General features: G+C 53.5%; 1 protein-coding gene across 4 annotated transcripts; it reads right to left on the reverse strand.

The window, feature by feature from the left end:
- Positions 1-6,494: 6,494 nt before the first annotated feature.
- MVD (mevalonate diphosphate decarboxylase) lies at positions 6,495-26,551 on the reverse strand. Of its 4 annotated transcripts, none has more exons than XM_040409053.1 (11): positions 26,468-26,551; positions 20,240-20,309; positions 17,687-17,757; positions 17,326-17,440; positions 12,043-12,186; positions 10,402-10,601; positions 10,248-10,322; positions 9,926-10,144; positions 9,529-9,644; positions 7,237-7,345; positions 6,495-6,799 (listed from the first exon to the last, which is right to left on the reverse strand). In XM_040409053.1, the coding sequence occupies exons 2-11, from the start codon at positions 20,289-20,291 to the stop codon at positions 6,719-6,721; spliced, it is 1,182 nt and encodes a 393-aa protein (XP_040264987.1). In that variant the 5' UTR covers positions 20,292-20,309; positions 26,468-26,551; the 3' UTR covers positions 6,495-6,718. The 4 variants fall into 4 exon arrangements, with proteins under 4 accessions (XP_040264987.1, XP_040264988.1, XP_040264985.1 ...); XM_040409054.1 differs by lacking the exon at positions 26,468-26,551 and adding an exon at positions 22,343-22,349; XM_040409051.1 differs by lacking the exon at positions 26,468-26,551 and adding an exon at positions 21,516-21,560.
- Positions 26,552-27,182: the final 631 nt, after the last annotated feature.

Below are 27,182 nucleotides of genomic sequence, written 5' to 3' on the forward strand. Positions count from 1 at the left end.
ACCGGCAGCCGAACCCAATAGACTGCAATCCCCCGTCTTACAGGCCCCCATACACATGAGACCGGCAGCCGAACCCAATAGACTGCAATCCCCCGTCTTACAGGCCCCCATACACATGAGACGGACAGCCGAACCCAATAGACTGCAATCCCCCGTCTTACAGGCCCCCATACACATGAGACGGACAGCCGAACCCAATAGACTGCAATCCCCCGTCTTACAGGCCCCCATACACATGAGACCGGCAGCCGAACCCAATAGACTGCAATCCCCCGTCTTACAGGCCCCCATACACATGAGACCGGCAGCCGAACCCAATAGACTGCAATCCCCCGTCTTACAGGCCCCCATACACATGAGACCGGCAGCCGAACCCAATAGACTGCAATCCCCCGTCTTACAGGCCCCCATACACATGAGACGGACAGCCGAGCCCAATAGACTGCAATCCCCCGTCTTACAGGCCCCCATACACATGAGACCGGCAGCCGAACCCAATAGACTGCAATCCCCCGTCTTACAGGCCCCCATACACATGAGACCGGCAGCCGAACCCAATAGACTGCAATCCCCCGTCTTACAGGCCCCCATACACATGAGACGGACAGCCGAACCCAATAGACTGCAATCCCCCGTCTTACAGGCCCCCATACACATGAGACGGACAGCCGAACCCCATAGACTGCAATCCCCCGTCTTACAGGCCCCCATACACATGAGACGGACAGCCGAACCCAATAGACTGCAATCCCCCGTCTTACAGGCCCCCATACACATGAGACGGACAGCCGAGCCCAATAGACTGCAATCCCCCGTCTTACAGGCCCCCATACACATGAGACGGACAGCCGAGCCCAATAGACTGCAATCCCCCGTCTTACAGGCCCCCATACACATGAGACGGACAGCCGAACCCAATAGACTGCAATCCCCCGTCTTACAGGCCCCCATACACATGAGACGGACAGCCGAACCCAATAGACTGCAATCCCCCGGCTTACAGGCCCCCATACACATGAGACCGGCAGCCGAGCCCAATAGACTGCAATCCCCCGTCTTACAGGCCCCCATACACATGAGACGGACAGCCGAACCCAATAGACTGCAATCCCCCGTCTTACAGGCCCCCATACACATGAGACGGACAGCCGAGCCCAATAGACTGCAATCCCCCGTCTTACAGGCCCCCATACACATGAGACCGGCAGCCGAACCCAATAGACTGCAATCCCCCGTCTTACAGGCCCCCATACACATGAGACCGGCAGCCGAACCCAATAGACTGCAATCCCCCGTCTTACAGGCCCCCATACACATGAGACGGACAGCCGAACCCAATAGACTGCAATCCCCCGTCTTACAGGCCCCCATACACATGAGACCGGCAGCCGAACCCAATAGACTGCAATCCCCCGTCTTACAGGCCCCCATACACATGAGACGGACAGCCGAACCCAATAGACTGCAATCCCCCGTCTTACAGGCCCCCATACACATGAGACGGACAGCCGAACCCAATAGACTGCAATCCCCCGTCTTACAGGCCCCCATACACATGAGACCGGCAGCCGAACCCAATAGACTGCAATCCCCCGTCTTACAGGCCCCCATACACATGAGACCGGCAGCCGAACCCAATAGACTGCAATCCCCCGTCTTACAGGCCCCCATACACATGAGACGGACAGCCGAACCCAATAGACTGCAATCCCCCGTCTTACAGGCCCCCATACACATGAGACCGGCAGCCGAACCCAATAGACTGCAATCCCCCGTCTTACAGGCCCCCATACACATGAGACCGGCAGCCGAACCCAATAGACTGCAATCCCCCGTCTTACAGGCCCCCATACACATGAGACGGACAGCCGAGCCCAATAGACTGCAATCCCCCGTCTTACAGGCCCCCATACACATGAGACGGACAGCCGAACCCAATAGACTGCAATCCCCCGTCTTACAGGCCCCCATACACATGAGACGGACAGCCGAACCCAATAGACTGCAATCCCCCGTCTTACAGGCCCCCATACACATGAGACGGACAGCCGAACCCAATAGACTGCAATCCCCCGTCTTACAGGCCCCCATACACATGAGACCGGCAGCCGAACCCAATAGACTGCAATCCCTCGTCTTACAGGCCCCCATACACATGAGACCGGCAGCCGAGCCCAATAGACTGCAATCCCCCGTCTTACAGGCCCCCATACACATGAGACCGGCAGCCGAACCCAATAGACTGCAATCCCCCGTCTTACAGGCCCCCATACACATGAGACCGGCAGCCGAGCCCAATAGACTGCAATCCCCCGTCTTACAGGCCCCCATACACATGAGACGGACAGCCGAGCCCAATAGACTGCAATCCCCCGTCTTACAGGCCCCCATACACATGAGACCGGCAGCCGAACCCAATAGACTGCAATCCCCCGTCTTACAGGCCCCCACACACATCAGACCGGCAGCCGAACCCAATAGACTGCAATCCCCCGTCTTACAGGCCCCCATACACATGAGACGGACAGCCGAACCCAATAGACTGCAATCCCCCGTCTTACAGGCCCCCATACACATGAGACCGGCAGCCGAGCCCAATAGACTGCAATCCCCCGTCTTACAGGCCCCCATACACATGAGACCGGCAGCCGAACCCAATAGACTGCAATCCCCCGTCTTACAGGCCCCCATACACATGAGACGGACAGCCGAACCCAATAGACTGCAATCCCCCGTCTTACAGGCCCCCATACACATGAGACGGACAGCCGAACCCAATAGACTGCAATCCCCCGTCTTACAGGCCCCCATACACATGAGACCGGCAGCCGAACCCAATAGACCGCAATCCCCCGTCTTACAGGCCCCCATACACATGAGACGGACAGCCGAACCCAATAGACTGCAATCCCCCGTCTTACAGGCCCCCATACACATGAGACCGGCAGCCGAACCCAATAGACTGCAATCCCTCGTCTTACAGGCCCCCATACACATGAGACGGACAGCCGAACCCAATAGACTGCAATCCCCCGTCTTACAGGCCCCCATACACATGAGACGGACAGCCGAGCCCAATAGACTGCAATCCCCCGTCTTACAGGCCCCCATACACATGAGACCGGCAGCCGAACCCAATAGACTGCAATCCCCCGTCTTACAGGCCCCCATACACATGAGACCGGCAGCCGAGCCCAATAGACTGCAATCCCCCGTCTTACAGGCCCCCATACACATGAGACCGGCAGCCGAACCCAATAGACTGCAATCCCCCGTCTTACAGGCCCCCATACACATGAGACCGGCAGCCGAACCCAATAGACTGCAATCCCCCGTCTTACAGGCCCCCATACACATGAGACCGGCAGCCGAACCCAATAGACTGCAATCCCCCGTCTTACAGGCCCCCATACACATGAGACGGACAGCCGAACCCAATAGACTGCAATCCCCCGTCTTACAGGCCCCCATACACATGAGACGGACAGCCGAGCCCAATAGACTGCAATCCCCCGTCTTACAGGCCCCCATACACATGAGACGGACAGCCGAACCCAATAGACTGCAATCCCCCGTCTTACAGGCCCCCATACACATGAGACGGACAGCCGAACCCAATAGACTGCAATCCCCCGTCTTACAGGCCCCCATACACATGAGACCGGCAGCCGAGCCCAATAGACTGCAATCCCCCGTCTTACAGGCCCCCATACACATGAGACGGACAGCCGAACCCAATAGACTGCAATCCCCCGTCTTACAGGCCCCCATACACATGAGACGGACAGCCGAACCCAATAGACTGCAATCCCCCGTCTTACAGGCCCCCATACACATGAGACGGACAGCCGAGCCCAATAGACTGCAATCCCCCGTCTTACAGGCCCCCATACACATGAGACCGGCAGCCGAACCCAATAGACTGCAATCCCCCGTCTTACAGGCCCCCATACACATGAGACCGACAGCCGAACCCAATAGACTGCAATCCCCCGTCTTACAGGCCCCCATACACATGAGACGGACAGCCGAACCCAATAGACTGCAATCCCCCGTCTTACAGGCCCCCATACACATGAGACCGGCAGCCGAACCCAATAGACTGCAATCCCCCGTCTTACAGGCCCCCATACACATGAGACCGGCAGCCGAACCCAATAGACTGCAATCCCCCGTCTTACAGGCCCCCATACACATGAGACGGACAGCCGAACCCAATAGACTGCAATCCCCCGTCTTACAGGCCCCCATACACATGAGACCGGCAGCCGAACCCAATAGACTGCAATCCCCCGTCTTACAGGCCCCCATACACATGAGACGGACAGCCGAACCCAATAGACTGCAATCCCCCGTCTTACAGGCCCCCATACACATGAGACGGACAGCCGAACCCAATAGACTGCAATCCCCCGTCTTACAGGCCCCCATACACATGAGACCGGCAGCCGAGCCCAATAGACTGCAATCCCCCGTCTTACAGGCCCCCATACACATGAGACCGGCAGCCGAACCCAATAGACTGCAATCCCCCGTCTTACAGGCCCCCATACACATGAGACGGACAGCCGAACCCAATAGACTGCAATCCCCCGTCTTACAGGCCCCCATACACATGAGACGGACAGCCGAACCCAATAGACTGCAATCCCCCGTCTTACAGGCCCCCATACACATGAGACCGGCAGCCGAACCCAATAGACTGCAATCCCCCGTCTTACAGGCCCCCATACACATGAGACCGGCAGCCGAACCCAATAGACTGCAATCCCCCGTCTTACAGGCCCCCATACACATGAGACCGACAGCCGAACCCAATAGACTGCAATCCCCCGTCTTACAGGCCCCCATACACATGAGACCGGCAGCCGAACCCAATAGACTGCAATCCCCCGTCTTACAGGCCCCCATACACATGAGACGGACAGCCGAGCCCAATAGACTGCAATCCCCCGTCTTACAGGCCCCCATACACATGAGACGGACAGCCGAACCCAATAGACTGCAATCCCCCGTCTTACAGGCCCCCATACACATGAGACGGACAGCCGAACCCAATAGACTGCAATCCCCCGTCTTACAGGCCCCCATACACATGAGACGGACAGCCGAACCCAATAGACTGCAATCCCCCGTCTTACAGGCCCCCATACACATGAGACCGGCAGCCGAACCCAATAGACTGCAATCCCCCGTCTTACAGGCCCCCATACACATGAGACCGGCAGCCGAGCCCAATAGACTGCAATCCCCCGTCTTACAGGCCCCCATACACATGAGACCGGCAGCCGAACCCAATAGACTGCAATCCCCCGTCTTACAGGCCCCCATACACATGAGACCGGCAGCCGAACCCAATAGACTGCAATCCCCCGTCTTACAGGCCCCCATACACATGAGACGGGCAGCCGAGCCCAATAGACTGCAATCCCCCGTCTTACAGGCCCCCATACACATGAGACCGGCAGCCGAACCCAATAGACTGCAATCCCCCGTCTTACAGGCCCCCATACACATGAGACGGACAGCCGAACCCAATAGACTGCAATCCCCCGTCTTACAGGCCCCCATACACATGAGACCGGCAGCCGAGCCCAATAGACTGCAATCCCCCGTCTTACAGGCCCCCATACACATGAGACCGGCAGCCGAACCCAATAGACTGCAATCCCCCGTCTTACAGGCCCCCATACACATGAGACCGGCAGCCGAACCCAATAGACTGCAATCCCCCGTCTTACAGGCCCCCATACACATGAGACGGACAGCCGAACCCAATAGACTGCAATCCCCCGTCTTACAGGCCCCCATACACATGAGACGGACAGCCGAGCCCAATAGACTGCAACCCCCCGTCTTACAGGCCCCCATACACATGAGACCGGCAGCCGAACCCAATAGACTGCAATCCCCCGTCTTACAGGCCCCCATACACATGAGACCGGCAGCCGAGCCCAATAGACTGCAATCCCCCGTCTTACAGGCCCCCATACACATGAGACCGGCAGCCGAACCCAATAGACTGCAATCCCCCGTCTTACAGGCCCCCATACACATGACCGGCAGCCGAACCCAATAGACTGCAATCCCCCGTCTTACAGGCCCCCATACACATGAGACCGGCAGCCGAGCCCAATAGACTGCAATCCCCCGTCTTACAGGCCCCCATACACATGAGACCGGCAGCCGAACCCAATAGACTGCAATCCCCCGTCTTACAGGCCCCCATACACATGAGACGGACAGCCGAACCCAATAGACTGCAATCCCCCGTCTTACAGGCCCCCATACACATGAGACGGACAGCCGAACCCAATAGACTGCAATCCCCCGTCTTACAGGCCCCCATACACATGAGACCGGCAGCCGAACCCACAGAGATGGGGAGGGTCTGGCTGATCTGATTGGACGGCAGCCCTTGTGCGTCTTCACCGATAAGACTGGAAATACCTGCAGATATGGCGGATACAAAACCACACGGGCACCACGGGACGAAAATTATCAATTCGTGTTTTTGTTTTATTTTCCCAATAAAATGGGAATAACTGATACAAAATGATCATTATGGTAAAAAGTCAGGATATAAATTTCCTTGTAAGAATGTGGCCGCTGTGACGTAACTTGAGATGCGGTGAACGCCGCTGAGGAATCCGCACAGCTCGCCGCCCCAGGACCAAACACAAGCCGCCATTAGGAGATCTTATGAAGTGATGTAACGTCAGGCACTTGTCTTGGGGAGGCCGTCAGGTCCCAACAGATCCAGGGAGAGATCTTGTGATTCTACTGGACCTGGTCCCGGCTGCAACAGAAGATGATGAAGAGTCAGAAACGTACACGATGCGAGCCCCCCGGGTCTGGCTGCAGTCCTTATGGGGGCTCTCAGAGACCGGGAGCCCCTTCCCATGGGTGCAGGCAGCGAGCAGGGGATCTACACGCCAATCAATGGTCTGAACGGTGGCCACTGATTGGCTGGAGTCAGTGACATGCCTATAGGTGCCACGTTTTGGAGGATTAGTGAGCTCAGCGCTGAAACCCTTGCACCCTGCCTGCATACAGACAAAGGGGTTCCCGGTCACGGAGGACCCTTTTAACCATATTTGAGGTTTTAACTCTACAAATTACAAACTGCTTTACTTCAGTCCTATACTCTAGTCACATCTGGAGCTGCATTGACAGAGGATATCAGGGGACATGGCGTGGTGCAGACTACATAAAAGGAGAGCAGAGTGAGGATACCTGTGTGATAATGACGTAGTGCACGCCTCCCGGGAACACGTCGGTCTCCACTGCCGACAAGAGCTCTTGAGACAGAGGAGCAGGGCCGACCTGGAGCCCCCTGAGATATCTGTAGAGAAACAGAGAACAACCCCCTTACTGATGAAAACGGGAGACGAGAGCGTCCGTGGGGTGGTTACAGCAGTAAATCTATAGCCCCGGGGGAACTAGACTTAGGTCATGTCCCAGCATCTTATGGCTTCCCCCCCCCCCAACATCTCCAGGAGCTGCTCATGCAGATTAGGTGGAGCTCCGCCTAACCTGCAGATCTAGGGGCGACCGGATGACTACCCAATGTGCATGGGGGGCCCTGACAGATGGTGTCAGGAAAAAAAGGATCAGGCATGTTGGATCTTAACACAGCCGATCCTAAATTCTCACGGTAGATGAGTAACTGCGTCCCCCCCCCCGAATCTGGATTGAGACAACATGCATGCTCGGCTGAGGCCCAGTGTGCATGTGTATGGGGGAGGGGAGGGTGGGGTTGTTGACTCTCGGCCTCATTGCTCAGCACTTGTTAGATGGGTGTGATGCAAACATTTGGCTACGGGACAGGAAGTATTGTCTAAATGACACCCCGTGAGCCTAGAGATGCTACACCCTAGGGTGCTCACCCGGTTTATCTAGGTCCCTGGTTAACAAATTACACAATTATGCAACTGTAAATCCCCGATTCCAAGAAAAGTTGGGCGAGGAAATGGTCACCACCCAGCTTTCCCAGGATTCGATATAATTTCATATTCAACAGAAGAGGATTTATTAGAACTTGGGAACCATCCAAGCGTCACCGTCATCTGCTCTCACTAGGAAAATCTGCAAATTAGTCATTTCTATAAGTGAAAAAGGAACGTTTACGAGTTCCTCCGAAATACCAGCCGCGAGGTCTGAAGGAGAATGAAGCACTCGCTGAGGGGAGGCACGAGGCACAGGCTCTAGCTGGATGGTTCCGGACGGCCATCGTGTCTCCTACTGTGAATTCCTCAAAACCGAGCAACTTGTTGTAGATATTGTGACCACAGAACCAGAACGTGCAGCTCTGATGGACCCTTAAAGGGGCCGATCCATGAATTATATTCAGACCTAAAGTCCTGAAAGACTCTGAATTGCCGGTTTAAAGTAACGTTCAGTGTTTCTAACAGGTTTTTGCCATTACCCTTGGTGCTGCTGCTAATCTGTGTCTGGACAGAATCAGTCTCCTTCCCCCTCTGGCAGCGGACAATATAGTCCAGTCTTATCACCCCTGCAAAAGGAATCTTCTCAGCTATACTGCCATGGACTGCAGGGATTCAGCTCTCTTCTATGGGATGCAGGGAGCAGAGGAGGGCGACAGACTAGTGCTCAGTAGATGGACATGAACATCGCTGTACACGCGGCGATCTACACCAGGTGGCGCCATGCAATGTCATTAAATGAACACCAGGTGGCGAAACACTACGTGAGTAAATGAACACCACTACCCAGTATACTATGTAATTAAATGAACACCAGGTGGCGGCATACAATGTCATTAAATGAACACCAGGTGGCGCCATACTATAAGTGAGTGAACACCAAGTGACGCCATACAATGTAATTAAATGAACACCAGGTGGCGCCATACTATAAGTGAGTGAACACCAAGTGGCGCCATACAATGTAATTAAATGAACACCACTACCCGCTTTACTATGTAATTCCCTGGAATGATTTGTTAACAGCATCTAAATGCCAAAGGTGCTTCGCTTTTTCTGATCTATACACGGAATCGATACTAAATGGTGGGACAACCCCTTTAATAAATTATTAGGGAATTCCGCAAATAGCAATACTGGCCTACAATCATCACCGATGGAATGAGTAAGCTGGGTGCATATTATACTAACGTGCTGAGGAATCTGGAAATTCACTGTGTGATCTCTGCAAATCCATCAGAATGCATCAGTAATTCAATAGTTAATAAAGTCCATTGCGACAAGACGAAAATCAGGGTCTAAAACTAAAGAAAGCATTCGTGCAATCGCCTTCTAAGCAGTTGTCCAATGCTGTTGAAGGGGCGATCCTAGGTGTAAATGCTAAGTGATCAGGGATCATACAGACCTCCACAGGGTGCATTACTACCCGCCGCCGCCGACACCTGCTGCAGATACAACCCCATCCTGCTTCTCACTTACAGGAACACGTGACCACACCTGAAGGCTAGTGACAGGGTCCACCATCGTGGTTCTTCAGGCCTCTGGCTCTACAACACCTGTCTGTGCTCCGTCAGTAACTTACGGGTCTCCGTTGGGCTCTGGAGGGAAGGAACGCTTCACAATCTCCACAAATTCATTGACCGTTGGTTCAAGGGCGAAGATGACGGCATTAGGACCTGCATCAAAGCTGTAGGCAACCTGCACGAGAGGTAAATATCTTCAGGAAGGCCTCCGACAAGTGCGGGGTACTGACTAGTAATGTGAGCCATCACCCCCAGCCCCTTCATAACCTCCCACGGCACGGACCGGGAGACTTCCTGAACCAAAGGATTTTGGGGGGTGGGGGTGTATTAGAGGTGCTGATGTGAGAGAGCGCCCCCAGGACGTGAGATCTTTCCACTGCGGCCCCCCGGATGGGTGCAGGGAGGACAGTGAGGGGTGAAGGCCATGGACCCGGCCCTGGTTGCACATCGTCTTACCTTGGTCTGCCCGTAGTGGTTGTTGTACCGGTGGACCAGGCTGATTATTCTCTGGGAAACCTGGTTCAGGTAAAATATTGGGGGGAAGGTGTCCAGGCACGTGGCATGAAACTGGTTACTGTCCTTCATGGTCAGTTGTCCAAAGGCTTCAAAGTCCTTATTCTTGATGGCTTCAATCATCTCGCCCATTCGCCCTGGCACCACTGTTTCAGCCCGGAGCTGTGACAACATGATATAGACGTACCGAATGAGAAGACTTGCTATGAGGCCAGGTGGCACCGCTCCGTGCTGCTGGTTGCAGATCTTCCCTGGTAGACGTTACCTTGAGTAGAGGGCTGGTCTCCACACTCGTCTGCATGCCCGCCGTACTGCCAACATGCTTCTTCTCCGCACTGGCCTGAAATACGAGAGGCACAAAGACTGAGGCAATTTACTACCATTCTGAGCAGACATCGGGTCACCGCCCTGACACTTACCACCAGGATCAGGATCCGCAGTTCTGGCCAATGGGTCTCTGGTTCCACCTGCTGAGCCAGGCTGTCCTTGCCGTCTTCTCTCTCACCCATGACCCACTGGACAAAGCCTCCGTGCATGCTCCTGCAGGCGCTGCCAGAACCCTGCCTGGCGATTTCCGATAGCTCGCCTTCTACGCCATAGAGCTTTGCTAGGGTGTACACTAAGAGGAGAACCATCAGACTCTTATTGTATTAACACGCAGTGACAGAAGCCTACCACAGGGGCCACCAACCTTCAGCAGCCGAGCAAGTGTGCATGCTGGGAGTTGTAGTTTCCCAACAGCTGGAGTGATGGAGGTTGCTGACCCCTGGTCTATCTGAAGCGGAGTCACATGTAGCTTCTTCTCCGGTCAGGTCTAAAGCTAAATGCAGAGGTCATTGTGGGAGCCATGGTGGCTCTTACACAGCGAGAACTGTAAGGCAAGGTCTGTCTCAGCCAGCGGCACCTGGAGCGCAGCTCTGGATGTGAATGGAGTAACGCAGGATTGGCACAAAATCAAGGGATTCTTGCAAATTTAATCAAATTCTTATGTAGGTTAAGAGTCCATTCACATGTCGGCATGAATAAGTCCGCATCTGTTCCGAATTTTTTGCGGACCCTTTCATTTCAATGGGGCTGCATGAGATGCTGACAGCACACCATGTGGTATCCGCACCCGCACTTCCGTTCCGCAGCCCCGCAAAAAAAGATAGAGCATGTCCTATTCTTGTCCACAGCCACGGACAATAGGCATTTCTATCATAGTGCCGGCCATGTGTGGTCCGCAAAATGCTAAGGAGCAGAGCCCAGACTGGCACCACGGAGCAGAGCCCAGACTGGCACCGCGGAGCAGAGCCCAGACTGGCACCACGGAGCAGAGCCCAGACTGGCACCACGGAGCAGAGCCCAGACTGGCACCACGGAGCAGAGCCCAGACTGGCACCAAGGAGCAGAGCCCAGACTGGCACCAAGGAGCAGAGCCCAGACTGGCACCAAGGAGCAGAGCCCAGACTGGCACCAAGGAGCAGAGCCCAGACTGGCACCAAGGAGCAGAGCCCAGACTGGCACCAAGGAGCAGAGCCCAGACTGGCACCAAGGAGCAGAGCCCAGACTGGCACCAAGGAGCAGAGCCCAGACTGGCACCAAGGAGCAGAGCCCAGACTGGCACCAAGGAGCAGAGCCCAGACTGGCACCAAGGAGCAGAGCCCAGACTGGCACCAAGGAGCAGAGCCCAGACTGGCACCAAGGAGCAGAGCCCAGACTGGCACCAAGGAGCAGAGCCCAGACTGGCACCAAGGAGCAGAGCCCAGACTGGCACCAAGGAGCAGAGCCCAGACTGGCACCAAGGAGCAGAGCCCAGACTGGCACCAAGGAGCAGAGCCCAGACTGGCACCAAGGAGCAGAGCCCAGACTGGCACCAAGGAGCAGAGCCCAGACTGGCACCAAGGAGCAGAGCCCAGACTGGCACCAAGGAGCAGAGCCCAGACTGGCACCAAGGAGCAGAGCCCAGACTGGCACCAAGGAGCAGAGCACAGAACTTTCTCCATCATGCAGCAAATGTTGCTTAGACGGCACATGGTGCGTGTAGTGCACCGATGGGGTCCACGGAGCACTGCATTTACCCAGACAGGCGTATCCAGCAGCAGAAGACGCCAGCCCGGCAGCTGTGGGGAAGTTGTTGACGGAGCATATGTGAACCTTGAAATTTAGGATTCTTGAGACGCTGTCCTCTCCGCTGCTCCTCCTCTTCCTCGCCAGGCGACGGACTGTGCGGAAAAAAAATTAATAAAAAATGAAGTGCTAAAGTTATAGAGTAAGTCCTCCTATTATCATTAAGGTCAAGTACAGAGATAATCTAGATAATTACATATCCTGGACTGAATCTGCATTATACTCCAGAGCTGCTTTTCCAATTCTGCTTGTTGTTATTTGAAATAGCGTAATGCATGCAGACACTGAACAAGCAGCAAATGCTGAATGATTTCAATTCTGGATTCTGCAGAATAGTGTATGCAACTAAATGCCCCCGTGTTATAGGAGCTGAACTAAGCTGTAAGTGGGCTGTCTGCTGACAACAAAGCAGAATAGTGAGTGCAGCTCTGGAGTATAATACATGATGTAACTCAGGATCAGTACAGGATAAGTAATGTATGTACACAGTGACTGCACCAGCAGAATAGTGAGTGCAGCTCTGGAGTATAATGCAGGATGTAACTCAGGATCAGTCCAGGATAAGTAATGTATGTACACAGTGACTGCACCAGCAGAATAGTGAGTGCAGCTCTGGAGTATAATACAGGATGTAACTCAGGATCAGTACAGGATAAGTAATGTATGTACACAGTGACTGCACCAGCAGAATAGTGAGTACAGCTCTGGAGTATAATACAGGATGTAACTCAGGATCAGTACAGGATAAGTAATGTATGTACACAGTGACTGCACCAGCAGAATAGTGAGTGCAGCTCTGGAGTATAATACAGGATGTAACTCAGGATCAGTACTGGATAAGTAATGTATGTACACAGTGACTGCACCAGCAGAATAGTGAGTGCAGCTCTGGAGTATAATACAGGATGTAACTCAGGATCAGTACAGGATAAGTAATGTATGTACACAGTCACTGCACCAGCAGAATAGTGAGTGCAGCTCTGGAGTATAATACAGGATGTAACTCAGGATCAGTACAGGATAAGTAATGTATGTACACAGTGACTCCACCAGCAGTATAGTGAGTGCAGCTCTGGAGTATAATACAGGAAGTAACTCAGGATCAGTACAGGATAAGTAATGTATGTACACAGTGACTGCACCAGCAGAATAGTGAGCGCAGCTCTGGAGTATAATACAGGATGTAACTCAGGATCAGTACAGGATAAGTAATGTATGTACACAGTCACTGCACCAGCAGAATAGTGAGTGCAGCTCTGGAGTATAATACAGGATGTAACTCAGGATCAGTACAGGATAAGTAATGTATGTACACAGTGTAGGGGATCCGTTACACACAGTGACTCCACCAGCAGAACAGTGAGTGCAGCTCTGGAGTATAATACAGGATAAGTAATGTATGTACACAGTGACTGCACCTAATATGTACGTTGAAGGGGTTGTCTCATCCTGCTGACCACCAGCCGGCCAGGATAAAGTAGAATGGGGCGATGCAAGCTCCTGTTGCGGTGTATGTGAGCTACAGAGACAGGGTAGCCCAGGAAGGTTTGATTTTCCCCGGCCGGCTGGAGGAGACAACCCCTTTAACCCCTTAAGGACTTAGGGCGTACCGGTATGTCCTGTGTAGTTTTGATCACTGCCGCACGGCCGGCAGTGATCGGAACAGGGTGCCTGTTGAAATCATTCAGCAGGCACCCTGTGACAATGCCTAGGGGGTCCTGTGACCCCCCCGCATTGCCGATCGCTACAAACCGCAGGTCAATTCAGACCTGCGGTTTTTAGCGCTAATGCAGGTTTGTGATCCCTCAGAAACCTCAAAGCCCATATTTTTGAAAGTTAACCCCCCCCCCCCCCCTGCAGCCCTCTGTGTTTTTGTGCATGCGGGCGCAGCGGGGGGGAGGATTGCGGGCTGTGCGGGAGGCGTGCGGCAGTGTGGGGGGCAGGGGCGTGATCTTCCGCCGGCCCCCCGTTTTTTTTCAGGATGGCCGAGCGGTTGAATCAGAGTGTCAGCTCATTGCTGACACTCCGATTCAAACGGCAGACATCTGTGCAGATGTCCGCCGTTTTAACCCCTTCCATGCCGCGGTCCGTAGCCCTCCTCCCTCCCCTTCCCCGTCTGCTCAGTTGTGGCAGACGGGGAAGGTTCCCATGGCATCCTGCTGTCCATGGTGCTGAACAGATCTGTGCTAAAGGCAGAGATCTGTTAAGACAAAGTGTGAGTGAAATACAGTACCCTATATAGTGTACTGTACTGTATTCTACAGACATCAGAACCACTGGATCTTCAAGAACCAAGTGGGTCTGGGTAAAAAAATTTTTTTTTTTAAAAAGTGAAAAAAAAAGTAAAAATATCCCTGATTAAAAATTAAAAAAATAAAATTCCCTACACATGTTATATATCACCGCGTCCGTAACGACCCGATCTATAAAACGGTCATGTTACATTTCCCGCACGGTGAACACCATAAAAAATAAAAAATAAAAACTATGATGAAATTGAAATTTTGCTCACCTTACTTCCAAAAAAAGGTAATAAAAGTGATCAAAAAAGTCATATGTAAGCCAAAATAGTAGTCATCTCATCCCGCAAAAATCATATCCGACCCAAGGTAATCGCCCAAAAACTGAAAAAATTATGGCTCTTAGACTATGGAAACACTAAAACATGATTTTTTTTGCTTCAAAAATGAAATCATTGTGTAAAACTTACATAAATAAAAAAAAGTATACATATTATTAGGTATCGCCGCGTCCGTAACCACCGGCTCTATAAAAATATCACATGATCTAACCTGTCAGATGAATGTTGTAAATAACAAAAAATAAAAACAGTGCCAAAACAGCTATTTCTTGTTATCTTGCCTCACAAAAAGTGTAATATAGAGCAACCAAAAATCATCTGTACCCTAAACTAGTACCAACAAAACTGCCACCCTATCCCGTAGTTTCTAAAATGGGGTAACTTTTTTGGAGTTTCTACTCTCGGGGTGCATCAGGGGGGCTTCAAATGGGACAAAAAAAACAGTCCAGCAAAATCTGCCTTCCAAAAACCGTATGGCATTCCTTTCCTTCTGCGCCCTGCCGTGTGCCCGTACAGCAGTTTACAACCCAGGGGTGTGGAATTCCTATCGCCCGACGCCCGGGACATGCAGTTCCGGGCGCCGGGCAAGTAGTTTGAACAGTTGTTTAGCCCTGTGCGGGCAAGTAGCAGGGACATGTCGGTTGGGCAGTAATAGGAGCGGTCATATGCTAGCCACGAGCTGACCGCTCCTACATCTATGTCAGCCTGCCCCTGCATCGTGCATATGAGTACCGTACATATCACTTCCTGCAGGCGGCCCCCCGCTCCTCCCGGCTCCTGTATCGAAGTCTCCGCCCACCTGCCAGCACAGGAGCGCACAGTAAGTCAGCACACCGTCTCCAGAGACTGAGTGATTGCAGGCCAAGATGGGAGAAGAGGAGTGAGAGACCCCACGGCCCCCTGCAGATGAGAGTTCCTCCCGGAGCCTGTCCACATCGCAGCTCCCGGCCTTACCTGCAAGCGCTGACTGGGGTCACATAGCATTATACTGATTTATGATGCTATGTAACCCTTACAGTTCTGGAATGTGTTGGATAACACTGACATAATGCTGTCAGTGCTATACAGTACATTCCAGCACCCTAAGGGTTACATAGCATCATAAATCAGTATAATGCTATGTGACCCCAGTCAGCGCTTGCAGCTCAGGCCGGGAGCTGCGATGTGGACAGGCTCCGGGAGGAACTCTCATCTGCAGGGGTGTCAGAAATAAAGGTTGTGCTGTCTGTCTTCTGAGGCTCTGGCCCTGCCTGCAATCTGCACTGCACGTGGCACTTGATAAACGATAATGTCTCCCTGTTGCCCTCATACAGTATAACGTCTCCTTGTGGCCCCCATACAGTATAACGTCACCTTGGGGCTGCCCTAGTGCCCCATACAGTATAACGTCTCCTTGTGGCCCCCATACAGTGTAATGTCTCCTTGGGGCTGCCCTAGTGCCCCATACAGTATAACGTCTCCTTGTGGCCCCCATACAGTATAACGTCACCTTGGGGCTGCCCTAGTGCCCCATACAGTATAACGTCACCAAGCGGCTGCCCCCGCACAGTATAATGTCACCCTGTGGCCCCTGCCCCTATACAGTATAACGTCTCCTTGTGGCCCCCGCCCTATACAGCATAACGTCTCCTTGTGGCCCCCGCCCTATACAGCATAACATCTCCTTGTGGCCCCCGCCCCCATACAGCATAACGTCTCCTTGTGGCCCCCGCCCCCATACAGCATAACATCTCCTTGTGGCCCTTGCCCCCATACAGTATAACGTTAGTATAAGTTCAGGACAAGTAGATTGAGCCCCCACTTTAGTCCTTCGACAAGTAGTTTTTTTTTTAATTTCCACACCCCTGCAACCACATATGGGGTGTTTCTGTAAACTACAGAATCAGGGCCATAAATATTGAGTTTGGTTTGGCTGTTAACCCTTGCTTTGTAACTGGAAAAAAATTATTAAAATGGAAAATCTGCCAAAAAAGTGAAATTTTGAAATTGTATCTCTATTTTCCATTAATTCTTGTGGAACACCTAAAGGGTTAACAAAGTTTGTAAAATCAGTTTTGAATACCTTGATGGGTGTAGTTTATAGAATGGGGTAATTTTTGGGTGGTTTCTATTATGTAAGCCTCGCAAAGTGACTTCAGACCTGAACTGGTCCCTAAAAATTGGGTTTTTGAAAATTTCTGAAAAAATTTCAAGATTTGCTTCTAAACTTCTAAGCCTTATAACATCCCCAAAAAATAAAATATCATTCCCAAAATGAACCAAAACATAAAGTAGACATATGGGGAATGTAAAGTAATAACTATTTTTGGAGGTATTACTATGTATTATAGAAGTAGAGAAATTGAAACTTGGAAATTTGCTAATTTTTCCAAATTTTTGGTAAATTTGGTATTTTTTTATGCAAAAAATTATATTTTTTGACCCAATTTTAGCAGTGTCATGAAGTACAATATGTGACGAAAAAACAATCTCAGAACGGCCTGGATAAGTCAAAGCGTTTTAAAGTTATCACCACTTAAAGTGACACTGGTCAGATTTGCATAAAATGACCAGGTCCTTAAGGTGAAATAGTCCTGAAGGGGTTAATACTGTATGTATGTTGCCCACCTGTCTCTGGTCAGACTTTCTGAGAAGGTAGGTACATGTCACTTACTCTCTCGTAAACAGGACTGCAGTCGGGGGTGATTGATCTGGTCCTCCTTCCCATTCAGCCAGATGCGGTCCTCGGTGAAGTCCCGGCTCGTGGCCACAGTGGTCGTGGTTTTTAACTGTCGATAACAAAACCCATGATGGATAAAGACTTCCATGTATATTAAGAGGGGGGATGGGATCGAGCAGGGAGTGTCGTTTCGGCAGTTCCCATGGATGATGCCACCGACACACCCGCAGATGTTGGCAGGAGAACACTTTGGTTTTAAATGTGTCATCTTTTTAACCCCTAACTTCCAATAGTCCAGGATTCTGCTGTTCCCAGATTACCGGACGTTCAAGAAGAGTCCAAACCTGAGGCCCACCTGGTCCTGATGCAGCGTAACACTCAGGGACGAGTTAATCGGGAGAATCAGCTCCTCGTTCCTCTTCCCCCCTGTGGATTGGTAAGAACACTGATTATTATGGGTGGAAGCATTAAAGGGGTATTCCCACCTCGACATCCGTGGCATAGCCTCTGGCAGGTGCGGGCCCCGTCCTGCGGTCCCTGTGCGTCCCTCACCAGTCACCGTCGTTAGGAGTCAGACGTACACGGCCGCTGTGGACGGGTCATAGATGTCAAAGTGGGAATACCCCTTTAAAGAGCCACTCTAGGAAAAGCGGATACAAAAGGAGTTCTGCCTAGTGAAGGGTCGTGAGAGGGCGGGGCACGACAAGGGGGTGTTCCCTTTGTATTCATCAAACCCCTGTGTCCTGCCCCCTCAGGACCTCTGCTACATGTCACCCAGTGTTCTCAGCAAAGTGCATTTATCATGTAGAGAAAGGTAAATGGGTCATCCAATAGTAGAAACCCCCCCAATGCCGGGGCCCTCCTATAGACAATACCTGCCCGCTCCCCGCCACGCCTCAGGGGGAGCAGACAATATCAGACCGCGACCATCCTCCCTAGTGTCACCCGCAATGCCAGCGGCCTGCTATTGTCTGCTCCCCCCATCACCAGATGTTTTGATCCGCCAGGGAGTGGGGCAAGTATCACCTATAGGAGGGGATTACTGTGTCAATATTTCATCAAGGGCCACATGAATCCAACACAATAAACACTAGGACCAGGTGCCCGAGGTCTTGTTGCTTATATATATATAGAAATACCTTTAGGAATCCGGAACACCCATCATCTTAAATCAACATGGTTACATTTTTATGGAAACATTTATTTATTTACATATTTATTTACATATTTGTTGGTATCTACTGATTTATTTGCTTATCCATCTATGATTAATACGTTTTTTTATAGATTTTGCATTGATATATATATATATATATATATATATATTTTTTTTTTGATACATGTACTTTACTATATTTTTAGGTTATATCTATATAACCATCTTTTTATATATGGGTATCAGTAATGGATCAGCCTCTGATCAATCTATCAATCTCCTTCTGCGATAGAAAAGGTTATAAACCTCTTATCAATGCGTAGACCCCTCCGTGAGATAGATGCAATGCAGAGTAAACAGGAGCGCACTCCGCGCATGCGCAGTGGGACCTATGCGTTCCACACGACCTAAGTGCCTCCCTTCAGCTTCTGCCTTGCGTTCCATGTTCGCGATCCACTACGATCCCGCTGACTCTGGTAAAACACCTCCGTTTTTCCTGTCTATTGAATACGTGCCACCATCCAGGTCTCCGTTTCCTACTCTCCCATTTGAACATGTTTGTATTTTCCACATATTGATTTGTATATACCCAGAAAACAGATGCGTTCCACAGTTCCGAAACCGGAGGTCATACACCTAGATTTGGGCGTTTTTTTTCCTTGCACCTTTATATACATTATGTGTCATGTCTTGTGACGGCTCCTGATGAAGGGGGATTAATGATGCCCCGAAACGCGTTGAGGCCGACCTGTGCTACTATTAAAGGAATTTACAAGAAGCGCCGTTCTTCCGGAGATTCTACGGGCGATCCCGGCGAGGGAGTCTTGAGCTTTATCCCACCAAACACCTCCCCGGTGAAGCGAGTCTTCGGTCACAATGCTTTTACTATGTTTTATGTATATATTTTATCAATGGCATCTACTAATTGTTAGGTGGGTGTGAAAGCAAGTTAGCGGAAAACCATTTAATATACATTTATTATCGTTATTTTCTATCTATTTAAGTAATATTCACAGTAATTACCATTAGAGGATTGGCGCCAATAGTGGGGTTTTTATCCTTTCACTCGTCCTAAGACAACTACCTATGTAGCGGCCTTCCCTACATACATGACCGCCACTGGCAGCCTTTCCTTTACTCTCATTTCTACATTCGTCCATCCTTTGGCGCCCCCCGCAGTTATCCCCGGACCCCTTGGGAGATATTTCCAGGAGATCCTGGTATTGACACTCTTTTAATTGTGGGCCTGGGCATTGTGGGGGCAGTTGTATTATTGGATGACCCCTACAAGGCACTTACTAATGTACTGTGATCCTCCATATTGCTTCCTATGATGGCTGGATTCATTTTTCTATCCCATTATACACTGCTCGTTTCCATGGTTACGACCACCCTGCAATCCAGCATCAGTGGCCGTGCTTGTACACTATAGGAAAAAGCAGCGGTCTATGTGCGGTCCCACGATTCTGACCACCAGAGAGGTGGGCATTATTTCCTACAGTGTGCAGGCACGACCACCACTGCTGGATTGCAGGGTGGTCATAACCATGGAAACGAGCAGTGCATAATGTGATAGAAAAGGGAATCCAGCCATCATAGGAAGCAATATGGAGAATCCCAATACATTAGTAAGTGGCTTGTACTAACTGCAGCTACATGATGAATGCTATGTGCTGAAGGGAGAGGACCCCTTTAAAGCCCTTGGAAGATAATTCCCTTTTCCCGGAGAACAGCCCCGTCTCCACTACTCACAGTATTTGATGACGGCGATGTTCACCGGAGCCGTGCAGGTCACTTTCTTCATCTTAAAGCCTTTGATTGGCTGAAAAAGTAATAGAAGAGGTCGGAGTGCAGATTAGTGCGACGTGTAGAGGAGAGGCAAAGAGTCAGACGCATGGGACCCTCAGGGGTCGATGCAGTTAGCACAGGGCCCCTGAGCAAGAACAAGGGCCCCAAACTCTCCTATAGTGAATAACATCCCCTCTGGCCGTGCGCACAAAGTCACTACATACGGGAGGGAGTCGCAGCACAGCCCCTCTCCATACGGTAACCTACCTCCGCTGTCACCCCCCTTACATACCGTAACCTACCTCCGCTGTCACCCCCCGCACAGCCCCTCTCCATACAGTAACCTACCTCCGCTGTCACCCCCCCGCACAGCCCCTCTCCATACGGTAACCTACCTCCGCTGTCACCCCCCCCTACATACCGTAACCTACCTCCGCTGTCACCCCCCGCACAGCCCCTCTCCATACAGTAACCTACCTCCGCTGTCACCCCCCCCGCACAGCCCCTCTCCATACGGTAACCTACCTCCGCTGTCACCCCCCTTACATACAGTAACCTACCTCCGCTGTCACCCCCCGCACAGCCCCTCTCCATACAGTAACCTACCTCCGCTGTCACCCCCCCGCACAGCCCCTCTCCATACGGTAACCTACCTCCGCTGTCACCCCCCCTACATACAGTAACCTACCTCCGCTGTCACCCCCCGCACAGCCCCTCTCCATACAGTAACCTACCTCCGCTGTCACCTCAGCACAGCCCCTCTCCATACAGTAACCTACCTCCGCTGTCTCCTCAGCACAGCCCCTCTCCATACGGTAACCTACCTCCGCTGTCACCCCCCCTACATACAGTAACCTATCTCCGCTGTCACCCCCCTTACATACAGTAACCTACCTCCGCTGTCACCCCCCGCACAGCCCCTCTCCATACAGTAACCTACCTCCGCTGTCACCCCCCGCACAGCCCCTCTCCATACGGTAACCTTCCTCCGCTGTCACCCCCCCTACATACAGTAACCTACCTCCGCTGTCACCCCCCGCACAGCCCCTCTCCATACAGTAACCTACCTCCGCTGTCACCCCCCGCACAGCCCCTCTCCATACAGTAACCTGCCTCCGCTGTCACCCCCCGCACAGCCCCTCTCCATACAGTAACCTACCTCCGCTGTCACCCCCCCTACATACAGTAACCTACCTCCGCTGTCACCCCCCGCACAGCCCCTCTCCATACAGTAACCTACCTCCGCTGTCACCTCAGCACAGCCCCTCTCCATACAGTAACCTACCTCCGCTGTCTCCTCAGCACAGCCCCTCTCCATACGGTAACCTACCTCCGCTGTCACCCCCCCTACATACAGTAACCTATCTCCGCTGTCACCCCCCTTACATACAGTAACCTACCTCCGCTGTCACCCCCCGCACAGCCCCTCTCCATACAGTAACCTACCTCCGCTGTCACCCCCCGCACAGCCCCTCTCCATACGGTAACCTTCCTCCGCTGTCACCCCCCCTACATACAGTAACCTACCTCCGCTGTCACCCCCCGCACAGCCCCTCTCCATACAGTAACCTACCTCCGCTGTCACCCCCCGCACAGCCCCTCTCCATACAGTAACCTGCCTCCGCTGTCACCCCCCGCACAGCCCCTCTCCATACAGTAACCTACCTCCGCTGTCACCCCCACACAGCCCCTCTACATACGGTAACTTACCTCCGCTGTCACCCCCCGCACAGCCCCTCTCTATACAGTAACCTACCTCCGCTGTCACCCCCCGCACAGCCCCTCTACATACAGTAACCTACCTCCGCTGTCACCCCCCGCACAGCCCCTCTCCATACAGTAACCTACCTCCGCTGTCACCCCCCGCACAGCCCCTCTCCATACAGTAACCTACCTTCCCTGTCACCCCCCGCACAGCCCCTCTCCATACAGTAACCTACCTCCGCTGTCACCCCCCGCACAGCCCCTCTCCATACAGTAACCTACCTCCGCTGTCACCCCCCGCACAGCCCCTCTCCATACAGTAACCTACCTCCCCTGTCACCCCCCTTACATACAGTAACCTACCTCCGCTGTCACCCCCCGCACAGCCCCTCTCCATACAGTAACCTACCTCCGCTGTCACCCCCCGCACAGCCCCTCTCCATACAGTAACCTACCTCCGCTATAACCCCCCGCACAGCCCCTCTCCATACAGTAACCTACCTCCGCTGTCACCCCCCGCACAGCCCCTCTCCATACGGTAACCTTCCTCCGCTGTCACCCCCCCCTACATACAGTAACCTACCTCCGCTGTCACCCCCCGCACAGCCCCTCTCCATACAGTAACCTGCCTCCGCTGTCACCCCCCCGCACAGCCCCTCTCCATACAGTAACCTACCTCCGCTGTCACCCCCCACACAGCCCCTCTCCATACAGTAACCTACCTCCGCTGTCACCCCCAGCACAGCCCCTCTACATACGGTAACTTACCTCCGCTGTCACCCCCCCGCACAGCCCCTCTCTATACAGTAACCTACCTCCGCTGTCACCCCCCGCACAGCCCCTCTCTATACAGTAACCTACCTCCGCTGTCACCCCCCGCACAGCCCCTCTACATACAGTAACCTACCTCCGCTGTCACCCCCCGCACAGCCCCTCTCCATACAGTAACCTACCTCCGCTGTCACCCCCCCGCACAGCCCCTCTCCATACGGTAACCTACCTCCGCTGTCACCCCCCCCTACATACCGTAACCTACCTCCGCTGTCACCCCCCGCACAGCCCCTCTCCATACAGTAACCTACCTCCGCTGTCACCCCCCCGCACAGCCCCTCTCCATACGGTAACCTACCTCCGCTGTCACCCCCCCTACATACCGTAACCTACCTCCGCTGTCACCCCCCGCACAGCCCCTCTCCATACAGTAACCTACCTCCGCTGTCACCCCCCCCGCACAGCCCCTCTCCATACGGTAACCTACCTCCGCTGTCACCCCCCCGCACAGCCCCTCTCCATACGGTAACCTACCTCCGCTGTCACCTCAGCACAGCCCCTCTCCATACAGTAACCTACCTCCGCTGTCTCCTCAGCACAGCCCCTCTCCATACGGTAACCTACCTCCGCTGTCACCCCCCCTACATACAGTAACCTACCTCCGCTGTCACCCCTCGCACAGCCCCTCTCCATACAGTAACCTACCTCCGCTGTCACCCCCCGCACAGCCCCTCTCCATACGGTAACCTTCCTCCGCTGTCACCCCCCCTACATACAGTAACCTACCTCCGCTGTCACCCCCCGCACAGCCCCTCTCCATACAGTAACCTGCCTCCGCTGTCACCCCCCACACAGCCCCTCTCCATACAGTAACCTACCTCCGCTGTCACCCCCCGCACAGCCCCTCTCCATACAGTAACCTACCTCCGCTGTCACCCCCCGCACAGCCCCTCTACATACAGTAACCTACCTCAGCTGTCACCTCAGCACAGCCCCTCTCCATACAGTAACCTACCTCCGCTGTCACCCCCCGCACAGCCCCTCTCCATACAGTAACCTACCTCCGCTGTCACCCCCCGCACAGCCCCTCTACATACGGTAACCTACCTCCGCTGTCACCCCCCGCACAGCCCCTCTCCATACAGTAACCTACCTCCGCTGTCACCCCTCGCACAGCCCCTCTCCATACAGTAACCTACCTCCGCTGTCACCTCAGCACAGACCCTCTCCATACAGTAACCTACCTCCGCTGTCACCCCCTGCACAGCCCCTCTCCATACAGTAACCTACCTCCGCTGTCACCTCAGCACAGCCCCTCTACATACAGTAACCTACCTCCCCTGTCACCCCCCGCACAGCCCCTCTCCATACAGTAACCTACCTCCGCTGTCACCTCAGCACAGCCCCTCTACATACAGTAACCTACCTCCGCTGTCACCCCCCGCACAGCCCCTCTACATACAGTAACCTACCTCCGCTGTCACCCCCCGCACAGCCCCTCTACATACAGTAACCTACCTCCGCTGTCACCTCAGCACAGCCCCTCTACATACAGTAACCTACCTCCGCTGTCACCCCCCGCACAGCCCCTCTACATACAGTAACCTACCTCCGCTGTCACCCCCCGCACAGCCCCTCTACATACAGTAACCTACCTCCGCTGTCACCCCCCGCACAGCCCCTCTCCATACAGTAACCTACCTCCGCTGTCACCCCCCGCACAGCCCCTCTACATACAGTAACCTACCTCCGCAGTCACCCCCCTGCACAGCCCCTCTACATACAGTAACCTACCTCCGCTGTCACCCCCCGCACAGCCCCTCTACATACAGTAACCTACCTCCGCTGTCACCCCCCGCACAGCCCCTCTACATACAGTAACCTACCTCCGCTGTCACCCCCCGCACAACCCCTCTACATACAGTAACCTACCTCCGCTATCACCCCCCGCACAGCTTCTCTACATACAGTAACCTACCTCCGCTGTCACCTCAGCACAGCTCCTCTCCATACGGTAACCTACCTCCCCTGTCACGCCCCGCACAGCCCCTCTCCATACAGTAACCTACCTCCGCTGTCACCCCCCGCACAGCCCTCTCCATACAGTAACCTACCTTCCCTGTCACCCCCCGCACAGCCCCTCTACATACAGTAACCTACCTCCGCTGTCACCCCCCGCACAGCCCTCTCCATACAGTAACCTACCTCCCCTGTCACCCCCCGCACAGCCCCTCTCCATACAGTAACCTACCTCCGCTGTCACCCCCTGCACAGCCCCTCTCCATACAGTAACCTACCTCCGCTATAACCCCCCGCACAGCCCCTCTACATACAGTAACCTACCTCCGCTGTCACCTCAGCACAGCCCCTCTCCATACAGTAACCTACCTCCGCTGTCACCCCCCGCACAGCCCCTCTCCATACAGTAACCTACCTCCGCTATAACCCCCCGCACAGCCCCTCTCCATACAGTAACCTACCTCCGCTGTCACCCCCCCACACAGCCCCTCTCCATACAGTAACCTACCTCTGCTATAACCCCCCGCACAGCCCCTCTACATACAGTAACCTACCTCCGCTGTCACCTCAGCACAGCCCCTCTCCATACAGTAACCTACTTTCGCTATAACCCCCCGCACAGCCCCTCTACATACAGTAACCTACCTCCGCTGTCACCTCAGCACAGCCCCTCTCCATACGGTAACCTACCTCCGCTGTCACCCCCCCACACAGCCCCTCTCCATACAGTAACCTACCTCCGCTATAACCCCCCGCACAGCCCCTCTACATACAGTAACCTACCTCCGCTGTCACCTCAGCACAGCCCCTCTCCATACAGTAACCTACCTTCGCTATAACCCCCCGCACAGCCCCTCTACATACAGTAACCTACCTCCGCTGTCACCTCAGCACAGCCCCTCTCCATACAGTAACCTACCTTCGCTATAACCCCCCGCACAGCCCCTCTCCATACAGTAACCTACCTCCGCTGTCACCTCAGCACAGCCCCTCTACATACAGTAACCTACCTCCGCTGTCACCCCCCGCACAGCCCCTCTCCATACAGTAACCTACCTCCGCTGTCACCCCCCGCACAGCCCCTCTCCATACAGTAACCTACCTCCGCTGTCACCCCCCGCACAGCCCCTCTCCATACAGTAACCTACCTCCGCTGTCACCCCCCGCACAGCCCTCTACATACGGTAACCTACCTCCGCTGTCACCCCCCGCACAGCCCCTCTCCATACAGTAACCTACCTCCGCTGTCACCCCCCGCACAGCCCCTCTCCATACAGTAACCTACCTCCGCTGTCACCCCCCGCACAGCCCCTCTCCATACAGTAACCTACCTCCGCTGTCACCCCCCGCACAGCCCCTCTACATACGGTAACCTACCTCCGCTGTCACCCCCCGCACAGCCCCTCTCCATACAGTAACCTACCTCCGCTGTCACCCCCCGCACAGCCCCTCTCCATACAGTAACCTCCCTCCGCTGTCACCCCCCGCACAGCCCCTCTCCATACAGTAACCTACCTCCGCTGTCACCCCCCGCACAGCCCCTCTCCATACAGTAACCTACCTCCGCTGTCACCCCCCGCACAGCCCCTCTCCATACAGTAACCTACCTCCGCTGTCACCCCCCGCACAGCCCCTCTACATACAGTAACCTACCTCCGCTGTCACCCCCCGCACAGCCCTCTACATACAGTAACCTACCTCCGCTGTCACCTCAGCACAGTCTCTCCGTCCCGCTGTCTCACTCCTTCACACGCTCTCAGCACATCGTTTGTCCTATTCCTATTGGTCAGCACTCCTTCAGCTGCTTCCGTATTAGCCAATCGCTAGACAGACCCCGCCCCCCGCCGCACCCTCCGACCAATAGAGCTCATCGGAAGACTAAAGCCTGAGCGACCTCGGAACAGAGATTGTCCTGGAACCAACATGTAAGGTATTTTTGCCAAGCCGGAGCAGCGTCCGTGTAGCACTCATCAGACCCAGGCAGGGAAGAAATAACCGGAGCGCGGAGCTGGTCACGTGTCCCCTTTTGACTGATGAAGGTCTGTGGGACATGCTGTGCTGTGACTTGTAGTTCTGCAGCGGTTGCAGGCTTTTAGTTATTTTAATACGCTTGTAATAATCCCTAGTATATAACCAGTGAGCTGTGACATCATCAGTGGTTATTATAGGACCCTGTCCCCCTCCCAGTAAACTGTAAGGATTATTACTAAGTATAACTCTGCTATACCAGTACAGATACACTATTACAGTTATAATATCCTCCAGTGTATAATCAGCCAGCTGTGACGTCATCAGTGGTTATTATAGGGCCCTGCCATGAGAGACAATACATGTGGTGTCAGGATGTCCTGCACATATCACTGAGCTGTCAGTGTCCTCGTATCTCTACTAGGGGTGACCGACTGTCGTATGC

Source organism: Bufo bufo, chromosome 10 (genome assembly GCF_905171765.1).
Source record: "Bufo bufo chromosome 10, aBufBuf1.1, whole genome shotgun sequence".
NCBI lineage: Eukaryota > Metazoa > Chordata > Amphibia > Anura > Bufonidae > Bufo > Bufo bufo.